General features: G+C 39.2%; 1 protein-coding gene across 1 annotated transcript in view; it reads right to left on the bottom strand.

The window, feature by feature from the left end:
- The window catches only part of LOC103603476 (FYVE, RhoGEF and PH domain-containing protein 6), a 47,822-nt gene that overhangs the window by 9,089 nt on the left and 18,115 nt on the right, over nucleotides 1-20,618 (bottom strand). The window contains exons 3-12 of the mRNA XM_008588001.1: nucleotides 17,211-17,261; nucleotides 14,225-14,283; nucleotides 13,970-14,041; nucleotides 13,202-13,270; nucleotides 12,593-12,676; nucleotides 11,757-11,836; nucleotides 7,170-7,272; nucleotides 6,530-6,676; nucleotides 5,392-5,494; nucleotides 3,070-3,197 (exon numbers count right to left, since the gene is read on the bottom strand). Of these exons, the coding sequence (XP_008586223.1) occupies nucleotides 3,070-3,197; nucleotides 5,392-5,494; nucleotides 6,530-6,676; nucleotides 7,170-7,272; nucleotides 11,757-11,836; nucleotides 12,593-12,676; nucleotides 13,202-13,270; nucleotides 13,970-14,041; nucleotides 14,225-14,283; nucleotides 17,211-17,261 (896 nt within the window). The remainder of the gene's footprint in view (nucleotides 1-3,069; nucleotides 3,198-5,391; nucleotides 5,495-6,529; nucleotides 6,677-7,169; nucleotides 7,273-11,756; nucleotides 11,837-12,592; nucleotides 12,677-13,201; nucleotides 13,271-13,969; nucleotides 14,042-14,224; nucleotides 14,284-17,210; nucleotides 17,262-20,618) is intronic.

Raw genomic sequence — 20,618 nt, 5'->3', positions numbered from 1 at the left:
TATGGATAGGACCTGTGACTTGTGTTTAAGAGAATATGTTGAAGGTGATCGGATGTCACTTCCATGACTATGCTACTTTATATAAGACTCTATGTTGCTAGAATAGTGGTGCTAGAGACTTTCCTGCTGGCTTGGAAGAAGTAAGGAGCCACATTAGGAGGCCCACATGACAAGGAGCTGAGGGCGACCTCCAGCCAAGGGAGAAGCCAGGGCACTCAATCTCATGAATGCAACAAAATGAGCTGGGAAGCAGACCCTTCCCCAGTCAGTCCTCCAGGTAAGGACTCAATTCTGGCTACTACCTTGATTAGAGCCCTGTAGAGGTCCCAGCTTAGCCATGCCTGGACTGCTGAGATAATAAATATATGTTGTTTTAAGCCACTAAGTTTGTGGTATTCTGTTATACAGCAATAGAAAAATAACAAAGATGGTTGCTGTGAATTTTAAAAGTATATATTTAATCATGTATTAATTGATGAGTTGTATTAATTTCTTATAAATTTCATGAAAAGAATTTATATTTAGTGGAAAGTTTAAAATCTAACATTAAATTAGAAATATTTGTTAAGTGAAAGTAGATTTGCGGGCCGACCCCGTGGCTCACTTGGGAGAGTGCGGCGCTGGTCGGTGTGCTCACTGGCTGAGCGCGGTGTGGGCAACAACAAGCCAAGGGTTGCGATCCCCTTACTGGTCACAAAAAAGGACAAAAAAAAAAAAAAAGTAGATTTGCATAAAGCAATACATCCTTATAAAAGACTACCAAATAATTTTGAAAAAAGCAACTATAATATTGAACATTCAAATGAGACTTTGCTTAGAATATACTTAAGCTGTGATACTACTCTACATTTACGTAAGTGTTACTAACATCGCTCAAAATATATTACCTTTCTCCTTTAGAATATTTTAGAATCAGTTGTTTATTAGCCACACAAGATCATAATGCTGAATAGCCATGAATAGTCCTCTATTATCTTTGAAAATAAAATTGGTATTAACCAACTTCATCACCTAATTGATTCACAAAACTTTTCTTCCAATGATTTGATTATTTAAAAAGGAAATCAAATCTAACACAAGAGATACAATCTGCTATTACTGACTGTACTAAGGCTCTGAATGTAATTCTAAAAAAGAGGAGCTTATTTTCTACTCCTAGGTATATACCCAAGATAAATGAAAACATATGTCCACACAGAAATTTGTACATGAATGTTTATAGCAGCATTATTCATAATATCCAAAAGGTGGAAACAACCCAAATGTCCATCAAGGGATGAATGAATATATTGTGGTATATACATATAATGGAGTATTATTCAAACATAAAAAGAAACAAAGTATTATCACATAATATAATTTCAATAAGCCTTGAAAACATCATGCTAAGTGAAAGAAGGCAGACACAAAGATCACATACTGTATGATTCCTTTTATATGATATATCCAGAATAGGCAACTCCAGAGAAACAGAAAGCAGATTAGAGGTTACCAGGGGTTGTCAGGAGGGGGAAATGGGACTGATTACTTAATGGGTACAGGGTGTTTTTTATGGGGCGATGAAAAAGTTTTGTAACTAGAAAGATATGGTAGTTTTACAACATTCTGAGCACACTTAATACCACTGAATTGTATACTTTAAAACGGTTAATTTTATGTTATGTGAACATCACCTCAATTAAAAACAAAAAATGAAAAAACATAGCATCCCAAGGAGAACACTATACTTTGACTACTATAACACTTAACTAGACATATTGATTTCTCCAGTCTGACTGTAAAGAAGAAGTCCAATAAGCCCTCACACTTTGAGAACCAGTGGAGTAAAGGAAGAAATGGTTGCAATCAAGAAGCAGAAATTTACGGTGGAAGACCTGTTTGTGTGGCTGGGTGGAAAGATGTACGAAATGGGATTGGAGTTAGACTGAGTCTAGTCTAGACATTAAAGAGCTTTGTAACCAATGCTGTAGAGTTTCAACTAAAGAGGGGAGCAAATGGTAAGAGTTATATTTAGAAACCGTGACATCAGTGTGGAGATGTGAAAACTTACAGGGAACTGAGAACCATTTCAGTTGATTAAGAACTTCAAAAATTATGGATGCAGATTTAGGTTTAGAAATTGAGGAATGGAAGAAATAGTTCAGAGGTGCTCACTAAACTGGCTTAACAGTTTCATATAAAACTTGGTAATCAGAACTTTAAGTCCTATTCTTACTATGTTCTAAGGTTGACTATAGGGCTAAATGGTTAGCTCAATTGGTTAGTGTCGTGTTACAACACCAAGGTGAAGGGCCAAAAAAAGAAAGAAAGAAAAAAAAATTGGCTATAATTCACTTCATATTATTTCAACTGGGAATATACTCTTAATTTTAATAAGAATCATGATCGCAGTCAAATTTTTACACTTGTTTGCTTCACCTCCACAGTAACTAAGCAAGAGAACTAAATTAAAAACCCTATGCAAGAAAATTAGCACAGGTGAATCTAATTAATAAACTAATCATAATGGGAATGGCCAGAATGACAATGCTGTCTGCTCTGACACCTGAATTTGAGGAACTGGGATAGGATATGAACAATGCCTGTGGATTATGCCACTGGCAGGTCTAAGCATGCAGGCTATAACAACTGTTAAAAAAATTTTTTTTTAAGTCTAAGAGAAAGACAGCCTACTATCAGTGCTATCAGTTGCACATAACCAACCAATGCCTACAAATAACAAACTGTGCAGACCAGCAAAATGCCAAAATACTATATGGACTTCACTCTGATAAAGGGCCTCCTCAAAGTAGTTTTAAAAAATTAACATGTGTCCAACTTATCTTTACTTTTTATCATTGCTATAAAATGTTCTCTAAACCTTTCAACAGCTAATTTCTAAATGACTCAGGTCATAAGGAAGACCAAGCAATGTTGTGAAGCATCAAGCTACATTCATCACCAGTATTAAAATTCATATCTTAATAGTAGTAGGAAATGACATCTTCCTGCATGAAAGAAAAACAGTGTATTATAAGCACATGAATAATTCAGCCTCTATCACATTACAAGTTTAATGGAAACACTTACTTCTTTAAGAGCAGCTGGGATTTTCTTTTGTTTCCTCCCTGATGGAATACTATGTAAGACTGATGATAAGGCACTTGAAGGAGATTTGTGATTTCCAGGAGATCCAATCTTAGGAGAGTGCTGGTCATCTAAAAGAAATCAGGTACATTAATGTAGCCAATGGTAAGCATTCTGCAATTCAATTTAATTCAACTCCATAAGCATTGTTGCATAAAATATCCGTGAAAGGACACTCAAGAAACTGATGTCACTGATGGCCCTAGGGAAAAAAGATAGACAGGTAGGAGGTGTGGGGAGGAAGACTTTCCATTATCTAGATTTTATATTTTTTGAACTTTAAACCATGTAAAAGGATTACCCTTTTATGTCCCTAGAATTCTGATCCATGTGAAGGTACTACCAACTTAAAAAAAAAACAAAACAAAACTAATGTTTTTCAGTGTCTAGATACTAGATCAAATAGTAACATTACAATGAACAAAGCACTAGAGAAGAGGCTAAAGGACACAGGTGAGGAAGCAGTTAATACTGACCGAGAGATTCAGGGAAAGCTGGGAAAAGACTGAGATGTTTAAGTTGGCCACTAAGGCCTAAGTAGGAGTTTGCCAGGTAAAAACGAGGAGAAAGAACAGTGTACACAGACAAAGCTGGGAAAAGACTGAGATGTTTAAGTTGGCCACTAAGGCCTAAGTAGGAGTTTGCCAGGTAAAAACGAGGAGAAAGAACAGTGTACACAGACAGCACGAGCAAAGGCAGAGAAGGGTGATGAAAAGACTGAGATGTTTAAGTTGGCCACTAAGGCCTAAGTAGGAGTTTGCCAGGTAAAAACAAGGAGAAAGAACAGTGTACACAGACAGCACGAGCAAAGGCAGAGAAGGGTGATATTAGATCACCTATTTGGGGAACAGAATATTGAGGCTGGGGAAAAAAGGGCTGGTTCTAAGGTACCTGGACTGTTGTTTTGGCTTTTTAGGTTGGGGAGCGACACGAACAGTTTAAATTTAGAAAAATAAACCTGGCAGTAGCAAGGAGAAAGGATTTACAGCAGGAAAACCTGCTAGGAGATTATCACAGTAGTCCAGAAGAGAAAATAAAGGCCTTATTAGGGCTGAGATGGAGAAATCAAGACACAGACAGATTTTCAGAGATAAAACTGACAAGATTTACTGACCAAATAAGTGTGGGTAATGAGGAAGGATTCAAAGATGAATTCTGAATGTTGACACTTTATACTATATACCCAGACAACTAAGTGAGGAACAGAAAGGCTGGCAAAGAAATACATTGGTGTGTCTTTTTGGAAAATGTATACAATAAACTATTCATGCATAAATGTATAGATTCTGAAATAGCATGTCATCTAGTTTTATTCACTTAGCTATTACTATTTGCTACTGAAAAGCTATTCTTCATAGAAATGAAGGACAGACTTTTTAAAATTAGAACCTATAGGTTTCAGGAATTTAACTAAAGAGCCCTTCACAAAATATAGACTTGTGCAGCCTTGCTAGCTGCATTCACTTTATTATAATCATTATTATTATTATTGCATTCACTTTAAATGTAGGATACCTGCAAATAATGAGTAGGAAGATACGAAGTATCATTTTGTATTTGGTCAAAAAGCTGCACATTCAGATGTACAATAAAACTTCCCTAAATCAGTCCAAGTGACTAGAATTAGTCAAAGTGCCACCCAATATATTTCACAGAGGATTACTTTATAGATAGATGATTTGTAATGAGCACATTGTTGTGTGAAACTAGAAAATTCAGGGCCGGCCCGGTGGCGCACTGGAGAGTGCGTCGCTTGGGAGCGCGGCGGCGCTCCCGCCGAGGGTTCGGATCCTACGTGGAGACCGGTTCCCACTCACTGGCTGGGCGCGGTGCGGGCACAACACCGAGGGTTGCGATCCCGTTGCTGGATCCCGTTGCTGGTCCCCGGTACGGGCGCAACACTGAGGGTTGCAATCCCGTTACCGGTCAGTAAAAAAGACAAAAAAAGGGAAAAAAAAAAAAAGAAAATTCAAAACTACTTGCAAGTTAAACTTTTTCAATTGTTTTAAACATTTCACCCTGTAATTATATTTCCACAGTCAATTAGTTTTCTTAGCAAAACCTTTTTCACAGGGTAAAAACAAATTTCTGTCCAACCTCTCATGGAATTACCACAAAATATGAGTTAAGGAAACTTAATACAAATTTTGAGGCAAGTATCAACAATCATAATGCTAATGCACCAATGATGACTCTTTCAGAAGGGTGTGTGAAAGCATCTGTGGAATAAAGGAATTTTTGGTTAAATCTTTATTTATATATTACCTAATTTCTGCAGTTCTTGGAAACAATGTTCACATACTCTTGCTGGTTGGTTTTTCAGGTAATCTAAGCCATGCTTATTTGATGAACAAGCTTGGCACACAATCTGAAAACACATTGAAATTATCTCATTTAGAATGACTTTTGTTTCAAACCATACGGTATGTTACAATTTATAGTGCTATCCACTTTATGAAACCGTTTCATAGTCACTGAATCTCACTTAATCTCAATATTAACTATGGAGTTTGGGCATGGAGTGAACTAATGCACAGAACCACTCTTGAACGATGAAAAGTCCACAGATTATTAGTGAGTGCTTACTACATAAAATAATATAGTAAAGGCTAGCCAGTTAGGTCAGTTGGTTAGAGCACAGCCTTCTAATACCAAGGTCACGGGTTCAGATTCCCATACCAGCCAGCTGCCAAAAAAAATAAAAAAGATAATAATATAGTAAAGGAATTAATATATGCAAAATGTTTAGAACAATGCATGGCATGCAGTTTAATTCTGTTAGCTGTATTGCTCATCATTGTCGTCATCATAACCATCATCACTACTGCAGCAATGACCACTTCTCTGCTTTTCTATTGAGTACCTGGCTCTGTACGAAATGCTCTCTAAATAGGACCTCATTTAATTTTTATATTAACTTTGATGTCATTGTTACCATGCTCATTTACTAATGAGGGCATCAAGGCTTAGCAACTTCACTAGGAATAACTTCAACAATGAAAGTTCCCCCTACTAAATACTATCTAGATACTTAGTATCTAGTTTCAATAATTAGCTCTAAAATGTGAGTCTATTTAATTTTGGATTTGTTAGTTTCTGGTTTTTTATTTCTTTTTTTTTTGTTGGCAGCTGGCCAGTAACAGACTGAAACCTGTGTTAGTTTTTATTTTTGATTGAGAGTTACCTACTACTGACATTCTAAAGTAACTTTGGGGTGGAAGGGGAGAAGTTCCCTAACAAGATTCCACCCACCCCTGCATATCTAGAGAAAACATCATCCACTATTTTGTGGGTGTGTAATTTTTTTTTCCTACAATGGTTTATGCGGGGGGATATGCTTCCTTACTATGTAGAGCCTAGAGATAGTAAAAATCACAAGGGAGATGGTATTTTCCTCTCCAACCTTTCCGCAGGCCCGGCAGTGGTGTCGTCTCCAGGTCAATGTAAATTCACTTGTGCAGATCATACACATTGTGGCTCTGGTATCAGGAATCCAGATGGGAGCCTTTGATCCAAGGGGACTAACTTCCTCTTTATTTTCTGAGTCTGCCTGCAGGAGAGGAATGACTTCTGATCATCTCCATTGGGCACTGCTTGCTACAGAATCAAGCCTTTTTATTTGGCAGTGGCGTCTCACAGTATCATTAAGGACGTGGGATGAAATATGGGCTATTATATTTTTCATGTGCTCAGGATATTAAGATGAACTACATAAAAAAAATCCTTTAATGCAAAACTAATTTTAAAAGATGTCTGTGATAGTGAATGACACCTGATTAGTTTCTTCCTTAAACTACTTTATAATTTCTAAATTTTCTATGATGAAGTATTATAACTAGGAAAAAATATGAATACACTATATGCTATCACAGACTTGCCCTTAGACATTCCTAGAAGGATAAACATTTAGCTTTGAAATGAGACACATACTTCCAATCGTTCTCTGAAACCTTTGTTGCTTTCCCAAACCCCTGTGAAATGTTTCTTTAAGGTAAAACCTGTTTAAAATGCACTGGAAAAAAGTAAGGTGGCAAAGACAATACCTCATCCAGACTCCTACTAGGACAGAAGGTGATTCTTTTCTTGGCATGCTCTTCTATTGACCTGGAAATGGCTTCGAGCCATTCATCCCTTTCTGTGGCAGAACTGTTAGGGGCAAAAGAAGGTTCCATCAACCAGATGTCAGCTTTTATTCTTTGCCTTTTTCTTACTTCTTTTCCTTCTCCCATGGCAACAGATCTCAACACCCTCCAACAATACTAGTCAAAAGCAGCAGCTCTGAGGTTTATGTGGACAAATAACCAGAGCAGGCAATAGAGAACCCATGACATTTTAGCAAATACAATGTTTTTTTTTCTTTCCAAAAGTACTGCTTTCTATTAAATAGCTTTTTTTTTTTTTCCTTTTTGTCTTTTTTTGTGTTCGGCAATGGGACCGCAACCCTCGGTGTCGCGCCCGCACCTCGCTCAGCCAGTGAGCGGGAACCGGTCTGTATGTGGGATCCGAACCCTCAGCGGGAGCGCCGCAGCGCTCCCAAGCAGTGCACTGTAGCAGTGCGCCACCGGGCCGGCCCCTTAAATAGCTTTTTAAGTCTCCTAAATTTGGAAGTATTTTTGTTGGTTTAAGGGATATTCACTCAATTAATAATTATGATTATTTATATAGCCATGGAGTTTCCTAAGACATAACCCTAGAGTTTAAAAATATTCCAAGGAATCAAGTTTCAAATACTAATTTATAGCACAGAATACCAAATATCTTTAGATTACTATCGGTGTCACGCCTGTACCGGGGACCGGCAACGGGATCGCAACCCTCGGTGTTGCGCCCGTACCGCGCCCAGCCAGTGAGCGGGAACCGGTCTCCACGTGGGATCCGAACCCTCGGCGGGAGCGCCGCCACGCTCCCAAGCGGCGCACTCTCCAGTGCGCCACCGGGCCGGCCCAGCAATTTGTTTTAAAATAACTTAGACAATGGCAAAGCAGAAAAATTGATGGGAATATCTTGATTTTTGAGTTTGGTTGATTGAATATGCAGTTCACTGTATTATTCACTCTAATTTGAAGCACATTCAAACTTTTAAATAATATTTTTAAAATAAATAATTATATCATTAATAATGGTACATAGTAGGCATATGTTGCTATATTTTGAAGAACCCAGAGCAGGACAAGAAGATACATAAAAACCATTCACCTTCCCCATAATAATCATTCTCAGGAATGTACCTCCCTACTAAATGGCTGAATACCATTTAGAATATTCATTTATATGGATATAAAAAGGTAGAAATCCAGTTTACAAAGAAAATTTAAAAACTAGTATATTTCTTTTTTTTTTTTGTCTTTTTCCGTGTCCGGCAATGGATCGCAACCCTCAGTGTCGTCCCCGTACCAGACCGGGACTGGCAACGGGATCGCAACCCTAAGTGTTGCTCCCGCGCCTCGCTCAGCCAGTGAGTGGGAACCGGTCTGTATGTGGGATCCGAACCCTCGGGCGGGAGCGCCGCCGCGCTTCCCAAGCGGCGCACTATAGCAGTGCGCCACTGGGCCGGCCCCAAAACTAGTATATTTCTAAAATTTTCATTATATACAAGGAACAAAATAAAAAAGAAACCCCTTTCTAAACCAAACAAAACCTGCCTCATTTACCTCTACCATTCTAGCATTACTGATAAAACCAGCTACCATTTAACAGGTACTACATGTCAGCCAACTGTGCTAAACGCTTTGCAAATGTCATCATGTCTCATCCTTACAGCTATCCCAGGGAACATATATCGGATCTTACCCCCACTACAACATCACCACCCACCATCACCATTTACAGATAAGAAAATGAAAGATTAGCAATGTTAGATCATTTGCTTTACAGACAACAGGCTATTAAATGATAAGCTGGTATCAAGCCTAAGTGTAGTTAAGGATTGAACCCTTCACCACCAGGTCACTGCCAGCCTCTTCGTGTTCTCTGAAGAACTACACTGAGAACACATGCTCAAGCTTCCAAGCACACATTCATAAAATATCACTGTCTCTCCCTCCCTCCCCTGCTTTTTACTGGAAGAAGTAACAGAAAGCGGAGGAGCAGATGGCTAATTTGAGAATTGCTGTTGGATTTTTCTGGAGCCCTGGGAGCATGTGGAATGTGATTCGACTGTGCAAATCATGTCACATATGCTGTTCTTTCATTTAATCATTCCTGGCTCTCTCTTGTGTGGGGTTCTGCCAAGACAGTGTTTACCAGCTCTTGATAACACATTTTTCACAGACCACACACATCTGCGTGCAGCATCCAGTGAAGAAATGTTAGGTCTTCTTTTGTATTAGCAGAAGGATCAGCAACTTCTTCAGATCAAAAAATAGTGAAGCCAAGCATTCTTTTCTTTATAGAAGGGGTGCATTACCAGAAAGCAAATTTGTGTCAAGTAAGTACCATTTCCCATTGACTGGAATGAATTACCAAGGAGAAAAACCCTCCAACAGAAGGTATTTCTGGTATATTAGACCTTGCCACACTATTCACTACTTGTGCTAACTGTGAGATGCTGAAAGGCCGCATCACTTTGATTCGTGTGAGTAACATTTACTAGGAGCCTACTTACCGAGCACCAGGAAGTAAGCCAGCAACTGGACACAACAAATAAAGCTCACTTGTGAGGGTTCACACCGAATGGAGGGGAAACAAGTAATTAACATATGATATAACAAATGTAAGGTAGATAAAAGACACGGAAGTAGTGAATTCCCTTGCCTAAGTAGCAGGGAGGGCTTTGCAGAGGTGATGACAAAGTTGGGACCTGAAGAATAGTGAGTCTGACAGGGAACTCTGCAGTCTCTCTGTACCCTCATTTGATCCCCTAGCTTAGGTTATCTCTAAGCTGATGATGCCCACATACATGCCTCTAGCCCAAGATTCCTTTGACATCCAGATCCTTATCTAAACTGCTCCTTGATGGCTGCATTTTGATGTTGCATAGGGACCTCACACTCCATACACAGGTCTGAAATGAAATTCCTGATTTTTCCCTGAAAGCTGCTTCTCCCTCAGTTCTCCCCATCACAGTGAATGGCATCACCACCCAATACAGTGTGCAAGCTGGAGTCTCTGCATAACCTCACTCTCTTAACCTCTGAGTCCAATTAATCACCTCCTGTAGTCCATCTCCCAAACCATATTCCACGCAGCAGCCAGATAATGCTTTAAAAATGCCAATCTGTATAGTTTACCACTGGTATGCAAAAAAAAAAAAAAAAAAAAAAAAGCCAATCTGATCACATCATTCCTTTGTATAAACATCTCAGTGGCTCCTGAGGCTCTCGGGCTAAAGACCTCCCCCACACCCCACCTGCACTGACCCTTCCCTGGAGCAGTCAGTCCCAACTGTACTGGACTTGCTGTTCCTTTAACATACTAAACTTTTTACTTCCTCCTTCATGCGATTTTTATACCTGGTTTAAAAAAAAAAAAAAAAAAAAAAAAAAGCCAATCTGATCACATCATTCCTTTGTATAAACATCTCAGTGGCTCCTGAGGCTCTCGGGCTAAAGACCTCCCCCACACCCCACCTGCACTGACCCTTCCCTGGAGCAGTCAGTCCCAACTGTACTGGACTTGCTGTTCCTTTAACATACTAAACTTTTTACTTCCTCCTTCATGCGATTTTTATACCTGGGACTTACTTCTTCCTGGTCTCTGCTTCTCCTTAGAGAGAGCCCTATCCCATCACTCTATTTGCTCAGCCTACTTTATTTATCTTCATAACATTCAATACCTCAAATTATATATATATTTGTACTTGATTATTGTATATCTCACCCTCTGGAACAAAACTTTGCACCCCCAGCTCCTGAACAGTGCCTGGCACAGGGTCAGTGCCCAGTAAATACCTGTTGAATGGATGATGGACATTAGATGGTCCCTTTCCCCAACAGCTGTCCTGTATGCCAGTCCCTAAACAATGAACATTTCTCAACACGAAACTTACTCTAACTCTGTAACCATCACTGTTGGTAATCACTGCTCGTCGCTGAGTACCAGTATACTAAAAAGAAGACAAGTGAAGGGATCCATATACCATATTCAAAGAACAATACATAAAATGTTTTCTATATGACCTCCCTGCGCACCCCTGAAATAAGGCACAATTATTCTCTGCACAGTGATTTTTGTGAAAACCAGTGTGTTGTGAAAGCCAATTCTGCACCTCTATTATTGCATGAGCCTCATTTATGAAAGGCATATTTTCTGTTTTTCTAGTGCCTTCTTGGCAACACTGTGATTTTTCATCCTGTTCTAAAGTATCTTGGCAGCCTTGTGGAAAGTTACTTCCTTGAGATGGAAGTGCAGAGACAGAAGTCAGTATAAAACTTGAGAAGGAACTATTTTCCCTCCCTGAATGGCTAACACAGAGCATGTGTGGTATCTTAACCATAAGGGGGAAAAAATGAATGACAACTCCAGAGACAGCAAATTGCCCATGGTAAATTAAGAGTAAACTGCATGGTATTGCGAAAGAAAAGGAGGAAGGAAAAAAAGTCTAATAGCTCACCTAAATATCTAAATAGTGCCAGTGATATCTGACTCTGTTATACTGGCAAAAATTCATCTATATATACTTTAAAATTTACCTGGCTGAGAGAATGAAGGAACGTTCTACACTTTCAATCTTTAATTCATTCTGATATGCTTCTTGGGTGGGTTTTCTGACCTGGAAGAAAGCACAATAATTTGAACAAGCACATCCTACCAAAAATTCCTTCTCCACACTGTAGCTGAAGTTGCTCAATGACCCTGGCTGTTGACATCCACAACCAGCCTTCCTATCCAGCTTTATCTATTACCGTTCTCCATCCCCTGCTCTACGCTCCAGATGAATTTCAATACCTGCACCGAAGCCCAACTTTCCCACCTCCAGGCCTTTCCCCGACATCTCAGCAGGGCCAGATGTGACCTGTACTTTAAGGCTCACTGGCTCTTTCTCCAAAAAGACTTCCTCAACTCTCCCTCTTTTCTAACTGCCTATCAAAAGCTGCAATCCCTTTAACAGTCCCATAAAAAGATGCATGTTCTATTCTGCACTCCCAAAAACTTTAACTGTGACTTTATAGTGATATTTATTGCTGTCTACTTTGTAGGTATTTAGGTGTAGTGTATTATCTTCCCAACCAGTTGCAATGTCCCTGGGGAGAGGTTAGAGTAGGGGTGGAAACAAAAAGAATTATGCTTCGACTCATCTTCATAGTTTCCACCAAGCCTATTACCATGTATCGATTGTATTAGTTCTCAATAAATATCCTATGAATAAATTAATGCATGAGTGAATAAACGACTACATGAATGAATAAACGAATGCATGAACAGTAACATACAGAAAGAAAAGTTAAGGATGTGAGAAAGATGATTTTCTTAGGGATTTTTCTCTACACATGGGTTAAAAAAAAAAAAACACAACAGATGCACAGACCTTCATTCCAGCTAATGATAGCATGTTGTTCAGTTTATACATCCCAGACTGCACTGGTGTTGTATACAGCAGGGCGTCATTAAACTGAAAGTAAAAACATTTCATAAGACAAAATAAACAAATGGCAGCTACAAGGATATCGATAAGATATAAAAATAAAAAACAATACCTAACAGCTCTCTGTATAAAATACTCATTTTCTGCTTATATACACTAGAACCACAAAGAATGTTTTATTAGAATATTATTAAAAAGTCAATTTCTGGAAAATGTGCTTCCTTTCCACATTCTGTAACAGATTTAATGTTTTCTGAATTCTAAATCCCACTAAAGTATTACAGTCTGTCTAAAATGAATGATTAAGATAATTCCTCCAAAGTATAAACAAAATAAACTAAATTTCAAAAGGAAATAATTTCCTGGTTATGCATCCTAACAGACTTTACTTGTATTTCCTATACTCAAAATGCAAATAAGCAATATAAGTCAAAGAGGCCACTAAAAAACTCATATTTGAATGTGCTAAGCTTATCTGCCACATATAAATGTCTCCTCCCGTCAAGCAATTATTTCTGCCTCCGACAATTAGAACTACACGTGGCCTCTTACCAGGAAGAACATTCGGGGCTGCATGACTTTCCGAGATAGCTTCATCAGAGTTCCTTCTTTGAGAAAAACCTGATTCATCCAAACAAATACACATTTAGTCCTACCGTCATAACACAATGACAATATGCATATAATTTCCTTTTCAACTTTCTTCCCCCAGAATTTTTTTTGTGGGGTCCAGGGAGACATAGTTTCCTTGTGACTTTTTATAGTAAGTTTCTTCTGAAACCCTGTAAGTCATTTAGGAACCGGACAAATGAGCATTTCATAAATCCCATACTGGCCTCAGGGGTACTGTGTGGACTGACACGTAATTGACTGAGTGTGTACACTTGATCTTGAAGCACATCCAACATCCAGACAATTGCATTTTGCAATTTTCCTGCATTCATTCCCTAGGCCATATTTGTGCTTTATGAGCAGCATCAAAATACTAATTTTCTCCCTCCCCTCATAATCTTCTCTTACATTAAGATTTTAAATGAAATTGTTTTCAAAGCTGTGTGAGGTCAGTTGGTATTACACAGTAAAACGATCCCATTAAATCAGATACTCTGTGGGGTCCCTTGCCATTCTCCTAATTGAATTGGACCTCTGGTCACAGTGACTTACATCATGAATGTTTTGAACGGATACAGAGATCCAGCTTGGGTCAATGAAGAGTAACAGTAACAATTACCCTATTTTCAAAACTGTAATGAAAAACAGCTACAGATGGTATCTAAATGCATTGTTTTAAATTTGCAAAAGGCCATCTAAAACACTTACCCGTCCAGGCTGTACTATTTCATGGTGTCCATTTAAGCTGTACTGAATTTGCATGAGTTTCTGAAAGTTGTCCTACAGAAAGATAATGTAGAGAATGTGAAGGCCTAGGCTTCCAAGGTCAATAATTCACAAGCCACTAATATCAAGACACTTATTCATTGGACTGGCCAGTTAACTCAGTTGGTGAGAGAGTGTGGTCGAGGGGTCAGATCCCTGTACCGGCTGGCCCCCAAAAAAAAAAAAAAAGATACTTACTCCTTGCTTCATGGTGTCATTAGCATGGTTGGCTACCTCTATAACAACAGCAAGGGCATCTAAAACATGTAGGAACAGAAGATGCATTTGGTCATTATTACTGAAGCAGTTTGCAACATTAAACAATTCCAGACAACAAGATAGCTAGCTCATAGCAACCAACCCCTCCAGGAGCTTGGTTGACTGTAAGTAGGCAGATACAGATGGGGACATTCGATGAAGGCAAAACCAAAGAAGAACAGGCAAAAACAATACTTGGGGAAAAAACGAGCCAAAGAAACTCTAAAGAGACGTTGTAGACCATGTTTATCAATAGCATGAATGTCAGGGGTGTTTTGTGCTGAGACGTGATCATCCTGTTGAAGTTTACAGGATAAGGATAGGATTTCACCAGTATAAACTGTTTTAGGAGAGAAGGATCGTGAGAGAAAAGGATCCTGATAAAGGAAACAAGAACTATGAGAAATGAGTATTTAAGAGGCTCAGCCTCCTTCTCTTAGTCTGATTCCAAGAGGCGTGAATTAGAAATGGGAGAAATGCTACATAAAAGTGTACTAGACCTTCGGAAATCACAAGCGTCCTTTTCTGAACTGGGTTATTTAGCTTCGTGGGACTGTCTGTCCTATTCTTATTGACCTCTTGTCTTTAGGAAAGTGTTTTTGAATGCTCCAGTCTTGCCATCTTTGTAACTAGATATAAAGGAAAACGTCTGCTTTTTGTCTGCTTTAGGGCTGCAGTTATCTTCAACCCAAGTCAGTACTGCTCCCCTAGGGACATGTGTGAAGACAATTTTTGTCTGTCTCAGTGACTGGGAAGGTCCACTGGCCCTCAGTGGATAGGAGGCAGAAATGTAATACCCTGTAAATCTCATTAGAAACCCACACACAAAAGATTATCCTGTACAATATGACAGTGGCATTGCCACTGAGAAAAACTAGCGGGGAATTCATGAGGGAAGCATGCCCTCCTGAGGCTGCTGTGGCAGTGACAGTAGTCATCACCAAAAGGACTATTTAAAAAAAAAAAAAAGATCAACTTCTACAAAAAGATGGAGGTTTCTTTAGTCCACCTACTATAACCTACAAAGAGATTCTCTTTCTGGTGCCAACCCTGGAGGTCTCTGTATTCTTTAAATATGTATTATTATTACTGTTGTTAAAGTAAAGCAGTATTTTTCCTTACATAGGGACCCCAACTATATATCAGAATTTACTGCACCTGGCACTCTCTTCATGGCAGCTATTTAAAAGGTTACCTTGGACACACTTCTTGCTTTCTAGCCTGTTGGACTTCCCAGAGGGCAGTGCAGAGAAGCCTTACAATTTAATGAATGGATGAAGGACAAAGCTGCTACCATATGGTCACCTGGCCTCCCAGCTCCGCCTTCTCCAATCCATTCTGCAATTCTACTTTCCCCACATCATCTCTTTAAAAGGCCCTGACGACTCTATTCCTTTAACTCTTCTGCCTACCTTTCAAAGGTCTGTCTCACTTTGCCTCACCCTCAGACAATCTCATCTGCAGCTGCTCACCACCTGCCTGCCCTGCCTCTGGCCACAGAGCGCACCTCACTGTTCAGTGATGATTCTAATCTGTGTCTTTGCTGAAGTGTGTAATTTCCTTTAAATCAGCTCCTTTATCTCTGGCCCTATATTTGTTTTATCTGTAAAATGGAACTAATAACTTACTTTCCTTGAAGGCAGAAGCCCTGGGACCTGGGACAGATGTTTCCTTCCTATTCACAAAGTCCCACCTACAATTTTTATCCTCAGGAGAGAGACTCTGCTCTGGAATGCCCACTCTTCCTCTCGCCCACCCTTCAACACACTGTCAGTCCCACTGCTCTCTAAGCCAAGCTTCCCTGCCTCTTCAACCGTCCTACTTTTCCCTTTCTTCCAAATGATTCTGTACTGCTCAGTGCATCTTACTTTAAAGCCATATGCTTTGTTCTTTTTTGATGGATATTATAACTTTTTCATCACTTACACTGTATGTTCAACTGAAGTCAGAAAACATGTCAGACCACCCCACCCCAAACTTTTCCTTTAAACAGTGTAACACTTGCAAATAGAAGATAATAGAGAAGGGGAGGAGGGGAAGTAAAATAAAGAGAATGAATAAGAATCTCTACAAAATGGGTTAAAAACCTGTTCAACTTTTTAATCTGAAACTGTAAAAGATGCACAAGAATGTGAACAAAACTCATAAAATTAATAGGGTTGACATGGACTTGTTTAATGTGTTTCTGGAGATTAGAACTAAGAATATACCTGCTACATTTGAATGAGGTAGCTCGGGGAATGAATAGAAAAAAACACCCGAATAGAATTAATCCTGTATTTGTGTGCTGTGAAGGAGGGAGAGACAGAAACTATGTAAGAGAAAGAAACTCTGATTATCCCACGAATGTCAATGAGTCCCTTGTGTTGTAATGGACTATTTCCCTTAAGTACTACCAGGGGTAAGGGGTGGAAGGGTGGAAGGCTAATGCCCAAGCATTAAACAATCCCAGAATAATATGCTATTTTAGACATTATCCCTGATTTGTAGTTCGGTCACTTCACAGACTCGTAATTTTAAAGCTTGAAAGGACCATCTGTTTCAATGTTTGTTTTTAAAAGACAAAGAAATGAACATCTAGAGACACTGAATGTGCCAAGGGCACAGAGTAACCAAGCCCAGGAAGACGAAGCTTCCTGACCCATGCTGGGTCCACTCCCCCAGGAGGCTGGTTCTCACAGAGGGCTGGCCTGGATCCCTCTTGTTCCTATGATCTCACCTGCCACTAGCCCCACTTTATCACTTTGTCTATTTCTATATTAATCTGCCCCAAATAGAGTTTCTTAAAAGGCTTCAAGTCTTCTTACAAATAAATAAGAGTTTTGTACATGGGTTTTTTACCAGTTCATTTTTACTTTCTAGGTCTAAATAAACATAATATAAACACTTCTGCAATATATGAGACCAAATAACAAAAGTTATTTACCTTGAGTGTCTCTGTAATCTCCATCATCTTCTATGAGATTCTTCAAATAATCTGAAAAGAAAAAAATTATAATATTACAGGACAATAAATCAATGAGCCCAAAACACTTATTTTTCTTTTCCAATACTTTAGTCAGTCTTGTTGGTTAATATAGCATGTGCTAACTTTCTAAAAATGTAAAACAATAAAGCCCTGAGATCCATTTGAAATCAGGACACAGAATCAGAGCTAGAAAGAGCCTTAGAGGTCACACTGGTCGTGCTAGAGATGAGGAATCAGAATCTTGAGCAAAGGGACTCCCCCAAATCACACAACCTCTTGTGGCAGAGCCAGGATGAGAACGCAGCTCTTTTGATGCCCAGTTCAGCTCTCTTACCCCAACACACATGGAATACCTTAATCTCCAGATAGATGCATGTCTAGTACAAAATTCTAAGGCATTAATAGATCCAATGCTTAAAGGACTCCTGGATTTGTCAATCTAAGAGTCTAACAATACCCAGGACACCAAGAGAATTCAATATATGAGTCTGGACAGGTGGTTTTCAAGTGGGGATGAATTGTAGGGCTGGCCACTTAGCTCAGTTGGTTAGAGCACACACTTAAAACATCAAAGTCAAATGGGGAAGAATTTTCCCCCCAGGGTACATGCGGCAATGTTTGGACACAGTTGTGGACAACTGAGGGCAAGGAGGTGCTCCTGGCATCTCGTGGTTAGAGGACATGGACGCTGTTCAACATCCTACAAGGCAGTTCCACAACTGATGAAGAATTATCTGACCCAAAATGTCAATTGGACTGAGATTGAGAAATCCTGGTCTAGATGAAGATGGTCTGTAAATAAGTAATTTGGTATATAGCGGTTCTTATAATGCAGGAAAAAACTGAGGCAATAGATTATATTTAATAAATCTTTAACATCAAGGACTGTCATAAGATTTCAAGGCAATACTTCCTCCTCTGCTGAAAAATGCTGGACGGCTTCCCATACCAATCATACGAACAGATTCCTTTCCCTGAAATTTAAAGTCCCTCCCTACATGGTCCCTGCTGACTTTTCTGACTTTCTTACTACTGCCTAACAAAGTCCCTTTGTTCTTACCAAAATTTGCTTCTGCAAAGTTCCTTAAACATTTCCCACGAGTTCCTTGGCTCCACACCCTTTTGTCTGTGATGCTCTCTTCTATTAAATCCCTTTCTCTGTCACTGCATATACAAATTGTACAAATATTCTTCAAGGCCCATGACAAATTCTTCCTCGCCTATGAAACTTGCCATTTGAAAGAAGTATTTCCTCCCTTTGAATAATACATGACATGCAGTCTCACTTTCCGCCTTTGATCATTTTCTTTTTCAGTGGACTCAAAGCTCTTTGTAGGCAGGAAATCTGATTCACCTTTCTCTCTCTCACAGCACTTAGCCAGGGGCTCTGCACACAGAGGACGGTAAATGCTTAATAAATAAAAAGAATACATTATCCTAATGCCAGTGGGAGTTGAGAAATGGAAGGAGGAAAGACATGTTCACAGACTGAACGCATTTTTATCAGACCTAATCTCTATCTCGGTGGCAATATTATGAAACAGACATAATTTTATCCCACTGATTTATGAAGTCATGTTCAAAGGCACAAAGAGAAAGCTGGATATTTATCAGACCTAATCTCTATCTCGGTGGCAATATTATGAAACAGACATAATTTTATCCCACCGATTTATGAAGTCATGTTCAAAGGCACAAAGAGAAAGCTGGATATCAATGCCAGCTTTTCAAACATAACAGATGACACAAACACAGATGCCCAATTGCTGAAACCTTGCACACCTTCAAGACAGTGATCCAAGAGCCTGTGTGAGTCTAGACATGCAACTTATAAGTACCTGGCACTGGCAATAAGCTGTGGTGAGACATCCTGTGTGACCACATTAAGCTTCCCTGGAACACGGCACAGGTTCTGTCTTGCCAGGGACCTTCATTAGCAATTCAGATTTTGTAATAATCTCAACGCACAGGTTGGAGAGCATGCTCCCAGTCAAACAGACATGAAAACCACAAAAATTAACAAAATATATTGATTATACATTATACTTTGCCTCACCTGGAGATGAAAAATAAACTTTTAATTACTCTGACCCCACTCAGAATGCATTTCATATATAAGCCATGCTTGGTGAGACAAACTTACCTTTCCTGTTAGATGTCCTCAATGCCTAACCTACCTCATCAATAAAAACTGGTTTTCCTTAAGCCTTTAGTTTGCTGAAGAGTGTGGAAAGGAAAGCAGATTTACCTAAATGTCAGATTCATGACGGGTTCCTCTTTTGTCTTAATTCTTGTTTTTTCTTTTCTTCTTTTTTTGGAGGCTGGCTGGTACAGGGATTGAACCCTGGACCTTGGTGTTATCAACACCACCACACTCTAACCAGCTGAGCTAACCACCCAGGCCCTTAAATTCTTGTATTTTTTTAAATACAGAAGTATATCCATGCAAACCAAGACATTTTTCTAAACCAAAAGAGCTCACTGGAAGATGTCCATATTAGGAAATCCTGACCTTGGAATCACTGTGCTGAGCCTGATAAACTTCTGAGTTGCATTTTCTCTGCTTATATTCAAGCTCAGCTGCTGGCCTGTCAATCTGAACTTTCAGGAACAAAGTTTAAATACACAAATTGGCTAAGCAGAAAACCTACACTAAGATGTTGCAACATCACATTATTAAAACAGGAAATAATGGTTAACTTTCCTTACCAATTTTTAAAAACATCTTAATGGCCTAAAATTCACCTTTCCAACTTATCCATCCATATTTTTAGAGCCTCTTGTTATAGTACATACATCCTTTTGAGAACTTTTACCTTTTCAGAGAAGACAGGACCACGACTCCCTTAAACAGTTAAGAATCGCCCAGTGTCTGAACTGCAGCACGAAAAGGACATGACTGATCACCCTCTGAGTCAGATGGGAGAAACACGGAAACTACTAGCTGCCCAGTGACTATTATAACCAAGGTGAAGTCCAGGAGAGACCAGACAGACATGCCTGCATTGGTCATAGGGAACTATTTACTACCTACCGTTTAGGACCTAGCATCCTGCAGAAGCTTTCATAGTAACAATGAGGAGAGCAGTCATTTCAGTTTGCCATGTTAGACTAGTAGTATTCTATGACTTTCCTGCTTTTGCCAAAACAAATTAAGCATTGTTCAAAACTTCACTAATGCACTGGCTGGTTAGAGTGCAGTGTTGATAACTCCAAGGTCAAAGGTTCAGATCCCTATAGTGGCCAGCTGCCCCTCTAAAAAGAACAAAAAACAAAACTTCCCTAATAAAAATGCCTCAAACACCACTAAGATTATTTTTAACAAAGAAAAAATTGGTTGGTGCAGTGGGTATGGGCACCATAAAA

The sequence above is a fragment of the Galeopterus variegatus genome, unplaced genomic scaffold, assembly GCF_000696425.1.
Source record: "Galeopterus variegatus unplaced genomic scaffold, G_variegatus-3.0.2 Scaffold4619, whole genome shotgun sequence".
Classification (NCBI taxonomy): domain Eukaryota; kingdom Metazoa; phylum Chordata; class Mammalia; order Dermoptera; family Cynocephalidae; genus Galeopterus; species Galeopterus variegatus.
The sequence above is the reverse complement of the archived record's forward strand: the minus strand, read 5'-3'. Positions and strand labels throughout refer to the sequence as shown.